Genomic DNA, 9,869 nt, shown 5'->3' on the forward strand with positions numbered 1-9,869 from the left:
CATTTACCTTCTAGTCGTCCTACTTCTGTAGCTACAAATGTCCTCCATTCCGCTGGTCTCCCTGGACCAGTTTCTCTCCACCCACTGGGTCCTGCTCACCAGCTCCTGCAGCTGCTTATGAACTGAACTAACCATCCTGAGGCTTAACATTAACTACATACTCCTTGGCCTATTAGCTCGGGCTTCTTATTAACTAACTCACTCTTACATCCTAAATTAACCCATTTCTATTATTTTATATTTTACCATGAGGCTCTTGCTTCTTGGGCAGCTACATGACATCTGCCTGACTCCGCCTGACTCCTCTTCTATCACTGCTTGGGCTTCCCACCTTGCTCTATTCTGCCCTGCCTTAGGCCAAAATAGCTTCTTTATTAACCAATGGTAATAAAACCCTTTCACAGCATACAGAGGGGAATCCCATTTCCCCCTCATAAGCAGCCCACCTTTGCTTTCTTTAAACACAGCCCATAATACAGCAACTGTGTGCTTGCTATAACCATCCTGTTTTGTCAGAAGCACAAGACCTCTGACATCAGCCCTCCAGGATCCTGGTCCAAGTGGATATGTGACATGAGCCACACACATCTATCCCAGTCATCTCCACATGATGGAGATGGTTATTGGTTAACTCTGAGTCATCACAGAGTATACTGTATGGTGAACTCCTTAGGAAACAGTGGTGAGAGGCTTTGGGAAGGCAGCTAAATTCATTTTTGGCCAACGGAGAACTGATTCCACTTAAACAGACAGTGGCTATAAGGGTTTGGTTATGTCCCAAGTCCTTCTCCAAACCTGGAGCCTCGTGTGTTCGAGGCGCTGATTGCCTGTGGGGACGTATACACTGAGCTGGCACCCAAAGAAGCATGAAGAAGGGAAGTGTGAGCTTAAAAGGGGGTGGTTAGGACCTTGGACAAATGTCTGAACTGCATAAAACCAGTAAATACATTAGAACACTGTCTAGCTTGGCTTGCCATTGAACTGGGGTTGTTGCACTGGAAAGCCTGGTATTCAATGGGACACAATATCAAAGAGAAGGTAGAAGTATCTTCTGCTGGGTACCACCCTTCCCTGATGTTCATCCACACTGATGGCATCTGAGAAAACTACACTGGAAGAAGCACTTCCCACCTGCGGACAATAGCGTCTTTTCAATACCCCCTTAGTGGCATGAAAAGAACAACTTTGAGTGACTTTTTCTATTGAATGACTAAACACTGAAGACAGAATGCCTGTTACTATGCTTATTCATTTCAGGATTCCAAGACCCTTCCAGTGTAGGATGGATGGATGGATGGATGATGGATGGATGGATGGATGGATGGATGGATGATGGATGGATGAAGGATGGATGATGGATGGATGATGATGGATGATGGATGGATGGATGGATGGATGGATGGATGGATGGATGATGGATGATGGATGGATGATGGATGGATGGATAGATAGATGGGTAGATGATGGATAGATGGATGATGGATAGATGGATGGATGGATAGATAGATGGGTAGATGATGGATAGATGGATGATGGATAGATGGATGGATGGATGGATGGATGGATGGATGGATGGATGGATGATGGATGGATGAATGGGTGATAGATGGATAGATGGATGAATGGATGGATGGATGGATGATGATGGATGGATGGATGGATGGATGGATGGATGGATGGATGACCACATGAATAGATGCCCTAACTACTGTTAGATACCCATAAGTCCCACTGAAATGTCAGGCCTAAATCCTAGCCCAGTGACCTAGATTCAGACTACAGAGAACCTGAAACATACTCATCAGTTATAAAGCTTAAGCAGGCAGACCCAAAAGCACCATGCTTCTAAAACCTCATTCTGTATAGCATGAAACTAGGACCTTCAGGGACTGTGCCCAGCATCTTCTGGTTCAGCCAGGTCTCTCAGTATCTCATCTCTGTGAACCCAGAGGTTACTCTCTAATTAACAGCTCTTCTCTCCCACCCCTCTGGTGTCCTTTTCTAGGCCATTCCACCAACTTCGTGGTGACCATCCTCTTACCCTCCAAGCGGCCCAATGACTACTGGATCTCCAAGGGATCCGCGTTGCTCTGCCAGCTGAGTGAGTGAGGGGGCCGTGCTCATCCAGAGGTCCTCCCTGATGGGAAGAAAGTGACTTCTAACCTGACCTAAGTGTACCTGCTGCAGCTGTTGTTTCTCCCATGACCAAAAGTAAAGTGGTTTTGCGTTGTTCCTCTTGGAAATCCCAGCTATGACGTGGAGGTGACGGATTCACACATCCCCTAGTAAGCGCATTCCCAACTCCATGTGGAAGCCAGACTGCTTCTCTTTAGTATGTGGCTCAGAGCCCTGGGAAGAACAAGGAGTCAGCTCCTTCTTCACACAGGCTCCCTTCCTTGTCACACTTTTATGAAAGCCCAGAGTGCATGTTAGACACATGGCCCCAGATACTTCTGTTTCTAGACCTAAATAAAGCTCTCAAAAGCCTAGCATGTAGAAGGCTAGTCCAATAATAGCAACAACCATCAAGGGTATCCAGCCTTTAGACATTCTGACATGGCCTTGTCACTCACAAAGTTCACCTTTGAAAACTGTGCAATCAAATTCATTGTGCAAAAATAGTGGGGAAAAAGTCTTATTAATGTGTGTGGGGTATATGTTTGTGTTCATGTATGTGTGTGTGTGTGTCAGTGTGGGCACATTCACGCTACCGCAGTGCATATGTGAAGGTCAAAAGGCTGTCCTCACTGTCCACTTTGAGACATGGTCTTTCTCATTCATGGCTGCATATACCCGCATAGCTCTATACCAGCATAGCTGGCCATGAGCAGTCCCAGAAGGATTGGCCTGGGATTTCAGACATGCTACTATGTCTGGCTTTTTTTTTTTTTTTTTTTTTTGAGACAGGGTTTCTCTGTGGTTTTGGAGCCTGTCCTGGAACTAGCTCTTGTAGACCAGGCTGGTCTCGAACTCACAGAGATCCGCCTGCCTCTGCCTCCCAAGTGCTGGGATTAAAGGCGTGCGCCACCACCGCCCGGCTCTATGTCTGGCTTTTATATGGGTTCTTGAGACTTCAGCTCAGGCTATCAGGCTTCTGTGGCAACCACTCTATGCACTGAGCCATCTCTGTCATCCCAAACCTTACACTTAAGAATGAACAGTGCCAAAACTGGCCACATCCCAATTGGGTGCATCTAAGCCCAGGAAATGACTGGGAAGGAGTGCATGGAAGACTCCAGAGGAACTGAGAAGATGGTTTGTTTTCTGTGGGAACTTGAGGACTTGGGTTTGTCTCTCCGACATCCACAAGAAAGCTGGGTTTAGAGAATCTGTAACCACAATGCTAGGAGTGAGAACACAGAGACGAGAGGATCCCTCGTGTTCACTGGACAGCCAGCCTAGCCAAATGGATGAACTGCAGGGTCACTGAAAGACCCTGTCCCAAAAAGTATAGTCGAGCATGACAGAGGAAACCCAAGGTCAACCTACACCTGCACACACACATACAAACAAGTACATACAACACACACACACACACACACACACACACACCAGGAAAGGAAGGGGATCCAGAGCTTACAATCCAGGCAATCAAGCTGCCCTAAGTCAGATGACGGATAAGCAGTAGTACTCTTCTTAGTCCCACCCAATCCTGAACAACCATTCTGAGGTTTTGTGGGTCACTGCAAAGCCCAGGAGAACAGAAAGGGGGCTAACAGGTAAGAAATGCTGATCCCACTTGGGGCACAGTCAAGGCAATTAATTCTACACCTCCCAGTTCACTTGGATTCTCCCTAAGAGACCCAGTAAACATAAATACTAAACAACAGAAGGAGTGGGTAGAGTAGAACTCACTTTTTGTACAAACAAAGCAAGCCCATCCCCAGGGCCCTGGTTAGGGATTCTATTGGTGTGAGGAAACACCAGTGCTGTATACCCATACTTCCAACACACGGGAGGATGAGCTGGGAGGATCCCAAGTTCAAGACCAGCCTGGGCTACATAACAAGACCCTGCCTCAAAGAAAACAAAAATTCTCCTTCTCGATTGGGTTTATCAATGTCTGACCAGACTGTGAAGTATAGAGACCAAAGGTTTGGCCTGGATCCTCTAGTTACTGTAAGAGGGTGTGTCTGTCCTGGAAGCTAGCATTAGCACCCAGAACACAGGACTTCAGAGGGACAGGCAAGCCTCCATGGCCACCATCTGGCTGTGGTGAGAGTTTCCACGGTGAGGAAGCAGCAGCTAGGACCAGAGGGATGGTCTGTCTGTGACAGGCCTGGATCTATAGACATTAAAAGGCAAAGACAAAGACTCGGTGCACAGTGGGAGCCATGGCAGTTTCCCATACCCCAGTGTCCACACAGTGACTTCTTATCTCCCTTCTTTAAAAATAGAAATGTGTGTTAATACACTACCATGGCGTGCTGGGCCGTTTCCACCAGAAACCAAATGACGGAACATTAAGATAGCTAAGTGTCCCAAGGTTTAGTGAGTGCTAAAAGCCTTGATAAAGGAAGCCCAGTTCAGAGTTCTCCCATCGTTAGCCTCTGGTGATCTTGGGCACAGATCTAGCTCTCTGAGAACAGCCAGGTCATGAGGATTCCTCCTTGGCCTTCTCACCTAGTCTGTGCCTATGTGAACACCGTGTAAACATGCCAAGCCAAGACAGGACAAGGTTATGGCCCATGACCTCAGGCTCACCAGGTCCTCTTAGCTCAGCTGAGGAATAAAACCACTGAACCCATGGTCACCTTGAAAGGAAGTGGCCCAAGCTGAAATTCCTACACAGGGGGACTTATTAGTCCATCAGCAGAGGAAGGTTAAGGAGGCACCATGGGACGTGGGCAGTTGCTTGTCCTTTTACCTAGCTCTCTTCAGGTTGTCAGCTTTTATGCATTTAAAACTGAAATTTGGGGCTGGGCTTGGTGACCAAAAGCACTTGCTACTGCTGTTGAGGACCTAGGTTCAATTACAGTGCCTATGTTAGCACAAACTTTTATAGAAGCCAGTTTCATGCCGAGCCAATGCCATCTCCTGCCTCCGTGGGCACCTGAACACACGGTGTGTATACCTACAGCCAGGTGCATACACATGAAAGTAAATAATATTTAAAAATGCAAGTCACACAGGACAGCAGGGGCCCCTTCAGTCCTTTCAATAATCTCCCTGCCCCCCGCTGCCATGGGCATAAAATCATGTCCTTCCCTTCTCGCTTACGTCTCTGGACATCTCATGCATTGAATGTTTTTCTTCTAAGGCTGCAGGCAGAACTGCTTCACCTTGCTATCACAGGATCACTGCCTCCAGGACAGATTTTCGCTCAGTCCCCTGTGCCCCAGATCCCCGACTCCCTCATATCTGCCTGGTGTTTGCGAAGCACTATGTGGCTCCGGATCTCTCCATCTGCTGATTCAGACTGCACAGATCCTACTCATCAGACGTCACTCTGTCTGGTTTCTGCTTGACCTCGGCTAGAAGCATGCTTCCTCGGAAGGCTCTTCCTAAACCCAGACCATAGCTAGACCCCTCCAACATGCACACACGCATACACACATGCCTTGAGAATTACTAACTCAGACCTGGCTTCCTCGTGAAGGCAGGACCAATGTCTCTCCAGTTCACCCATCATGCATAGCATGCAGGCAGCCAGCCATAAGCACACTAAAGCTTGGGCCAAGGGACCCTGGATTCCAGCCTCTCTGGTGCAGCTCTTCCTGAGCGTACTGCCCTCCAGATCCACTCTTCTAGCCCCAGCGAGCACAGCCTAGCTGCTCTAAGATGTACTTTCTTTGATCTCCGGTTCTAGTAAGCACACTCATCTCTACAAGACTTCCGGCTCCGAACAGGTACAAAATTGTCATAGAACTTCAATGGGAAAAGGCTGAAAAGCCGAGTTCTTTGTGAGTTTTATTCTTACCTCAGTCACCTTATAGTGAACCCTTCCACACATCCATGTTTATTCCAACAGGTATAAACGTGTAGCTTTTAGCCGGGGTTGAAGCAACTACAGAGAGACATCTGGAGAAGGCCACCCCGTGAGGGGCCTCCCATCTCTCACATTGTGAGAGACATTTAAGAAGCCCTGGGCTAGCCTTTCTGAAAGCCTTTCTATCCTGTGACCCTCCCTTCTGTCTGTGGCATTTCGCCTTCTGGGAGGATGATGAGTTCAGCCCGCAGCGTCTGTCCTCAGTTCCTCCATTCCTTCTCTTCCTCTGATGTTCACACACACTGCCCAGTTCTAACCTGGCACAGAGACAGTGTCAGTGACACCTGCTGGTTCCCATCTCTCCATGGCAGTGTCCTTCTGTAAAGGGACACGCTCAAAGGGGAGAAGATTTCCATACTTCAAAAGCAGAGCTGTCAAGAGTCACCTAAGTCAACCTTGATCCTTCCTCCTCCCCGACACTGGCACCAGCTCTGGGCCCAATCCACTGAGGCTTTCGGCTGCAGCTGAGCTCCGGGAGCTAAGTCGCTGATGCCCGATCTTGAAAGCTTCCTGAAGATGCCTCATGAGCTGCAGCCTCTTGTTTGGTGACATCTAAATTGCCCTCTTATACTTAGTGCTTCGTATGACTTCAAGTCTTTGTACCCAGGACCCCCAGGTGTTTGTGGATAAAATCTTTGTTCTTCAGCTTTCCAAGGCAAGGGCCTCTCAGCTGGGAGCTGTCCTAGCTAAAGAGGACAAAGCCGAGGTGGCCCACAGTTATAGGGTATGTGTATGTGTGTGAGAGAGAGAGAGAGACAGAGACAGAGAGAGAGGCAGAGAGATTTTCTGGTATAAGGGGATCTAAATGCCTCTGATTCCTGCTGCAGGAGGCTCTGGTTCAAAGTAAAGATGCCCTACAGAGATGGGGAAAATTCTAGGTTCCTGTTCAATTCCCTTTCTCTCTCTCTCTCTCTCTCTCTCTCTCTCTCTCTCACACACACACACACACACACACACACACACACATTTCTTTCTTTCTTTTTTCCAATGCTAGGAATCGAACCCAGGGCCTTGCACATGTCAGCTAAATGCCCCATCACTAAGCTACCTTCTCAGTGCCCACCCCACCCCTCTTTACATTTTTTCTTCTTTTTGTTTTGTTTTGATTTGTTTTGTCTCATCTTGTTCATGGCCGGCAATAGCCTCACCTCTGTATTTGTTATGCAAAGGACACTGACACTAAAAAGGAAACATGGGTCCTAGGATAGAGTCTAGGAAGAAAAGGCCAGCCCTGCCCAAACCAGGCCCTGAATTAGACCACAGCTGAGGAACTGCCCTAGAAGGGCAGACATAGTATGATCATGACCAAGAATTTAGGACACCTAGAGACGGCATGTGAGGTGGGGCAGAGAGAGACCTAGAGACTAACAGACCCACACTGCAGGGTTCGGATTACATAAAGAACTGGACAGGAACCTATGATGTAGACACGTGTGCTATGTAGATGACGGTAGCCTTGAGTTTTCGATCCCCTACCTCTGCTCCTTGAATGCTGGGATAATAGTCATGTTCCATGAGTGTGTGGGGCTCTAGGGATGACGTCCAGGGCTTCATGTATATTAAACAAGCACTCTACCCACTGAGCTACATCCCCCGCCTTGTATGAGCCCCTTGCTTAAGAACCTTAATCCCACCCCTACTGAAGAGATGCCATGATCTGAGCCCCTCTTGAAAGTCCTGGATTTTGGAGATGAATCCTGAGGTCATGACACCCCTCATTTCCCTGGTTTTTCTAATAGTTCCTGTCCCTGTCGGCACCTTTAACAAGAGATTAGGGACAGGTCCTCTTGGGTAAAGTTCCCTGCCCTGCTTTACTTTCTGTTGCTGGTACTCCAACCAGAAGCAGTTTTGGTGGGAAATGGCTTATTTCAACTCACACCTCCATGTCCCGTCCTCTATTGAAAGAATCCAGGGGGAAAACTCCAGGCAACAACCTGGAGAAGAAACCGTGGAGGAACACTACACGTTGGATTTCTCTCCGGCTCGCTCACATCCTGTACATCACCTGGCTAGGGATGGCGCTGCCCACAGTGGCCTGAGCCTTCCTGCATCAATTAATAAAATCAAGACGATCTCCCATAGGCATGCCCATAAGGCCAATCTTATTTAGTCAGTTCCTCAGGTGAGTGTTTCCTCTAAGATGACGCTAAACCAGTGGTTCTCAACCTCTGGGTTGCGAACCCTTTGGGGCCAAATGACCCTTTCACAGGAGTTGCCTAAGACCATTAAAAAACAGAGATGTTTACATTACAATTCATAACAAGTGGCAAAATGACAGTTATTAGTAGCAACGAAAATAATTTCATGGTTGGGGGTCATCACAACATGAGGAGAACTGTATGAAAAGGTCACAGCCTTAAGAAGGGCGAGAAGCACTGTGCTAGACTGTACCAAGTTCACCCTTAAAGCTAATCTCCCAGCCTCTCCTTCCTCCTCCTCCCTGTCCCTGCGAAAGCCCTTCCCGCCTCTCCTAGGATCTCCTCATTGGCCAGCCTCTTCTGTCCACAGATCTCTGGGCCAAACAGCATTCTCTCAACTCCCCTTCCCTCACCAGAGCTAGGCCAAGAGTCCCCTTGGCAGTGCATGGTCACAGCCAAGACAGAGAGATGGGCACACCCAAAGGCACACCTGCCAGTTATGGTCATTCTGTTATACTGGGCTGGCACAAGGGCTCAGCAAGTGAAGGCGCCAGCGGCCAACCCTGACAACCTGAGTTTGAGTTCAGTCCCCAGGACCCACATGGTGGAAAAAGAGAACCAACTCCCACAAGATGTCCTCTGGCCTCCTCACCCACAGACGTGCACTCACACATACATATAGACGTAAAATAAAACTGTGATGTCATGATTAGAGCCTACGCAAAACTACAGACAACTGCACTCCAATTTCAGTGGGAAGACAAGCCTGCAGAGGGGGGTGATGGGAAGTGATGGGACACACCATCAAATGTGCAGACTTGGCCTCAGATTCCGTCCAAGTCCAGCATAGCCAGACCAACTTAGCAAAGTCTGACAGATGTAAACCTGTTGGTGGGCATTGCCAGCCTCCAAATGGCACTCCAGAGAAGCTTACACTGCCTGTCAATCATAGCTCTTCCTTTAAATTTTCTATTTGTCTTAAATCTTGCTTAAGGTTTCCTTGGTTCTGAGAGTGAGCCACTTGTCCTGAGATATGCAAACTGAAGGAGATTGTAAAACATGGGCATGACATACTCCAGGGACCTTTGAGGTAGCAAGCGATGTCTTAGAAGACACATCCTGAAGGTTCCTTCCCTGCAGCAATATCTGACAGCTGCTGAGGGCTACAATGATGTGGAGGTTCACAATGCTGCTCTCTGGGATGCTTTCCTGTAACTACCAAAGATGGCACCACAAACCCTTGTGTATGGGACATGGGTTATGCCAAAGAAGTAAGATGGTAGATTTTCCTGGTGGGCCACAAGAAAAAGTTCAACTCACTTTGCTCAAAATAAAATAGACAATGTTATACACACTGTAGGAGAGTAGGGTGCGTCAGGACCCTGAGAAGGAAACAACTAAAAAACACAAACTACTACAGGATTTTTTAAAAAAAGCTTCTGAGTCTAGGGAGATCTGCCTTCCCAAAGCAGAATGCTGTTTTCCAGCCCCCATTTCAGCATTTTTTTTCCACTCAAACCTCAACTCAGGGTGGAAAAAGCAGCAACAATCAACATCTCTGAGCTTGCCCCATGCCTGCCCTATTGATGAGCTGGCCAGGAAGAGAAGGGGAGTCCAAAGGATGCCAAGGATGTACCAGGCATCAGTTGAGACTCAGCTGAAGAACCAAGCCCCAGGTAGACTTGATGGCCTGTGTCTTTAGAGTTCTCAAGGGCAGAGGCTCTCACTGTGTCTGTGTTGGG

At 48.0% G+C, this 9,869-nt stretch overlaps 1 protein-coding gene across 1 annotated transcript in view; it reads left to right on the forward strand.

The window, feature by feature from the left end:
- The window catches only part of Dnah6 (dynein axonemal heavy chain 6), a 194,201-nt gene extending 192,006 nt beyond the window's left edge, over nt 1-2,195 (forward strand). Inside the window, exon 76 of the mRNA XM_057768879.1 lies at nt 2,006-2,195. Coding sequence (XP_057624862.1) covers nt 2,006-2,109 — 104 coding nt within the window. The 3' untranslated portion in view covers nt 2,110-2,195. The remainder of the gene's footprint in view (nt 1-2,005) is intronic.
- The last annotated feature ends 7,674 nt before the right edge of the window (nt 2,196-9,869 follow it).

The sequence above is a fragment of the Chionomys nivalis genome, chromosome 1, assembly GCF_950005125.1.
Source record: "Chionomys nivalis chromosome 1, mChiNiv1.1, whole genome shotgun sequence".
NCBI lineage: Eukaryota > Metazoa > Chordata > Mammalia > Rodentia > Cricetidae > Chionomys > Chionomys nivalis.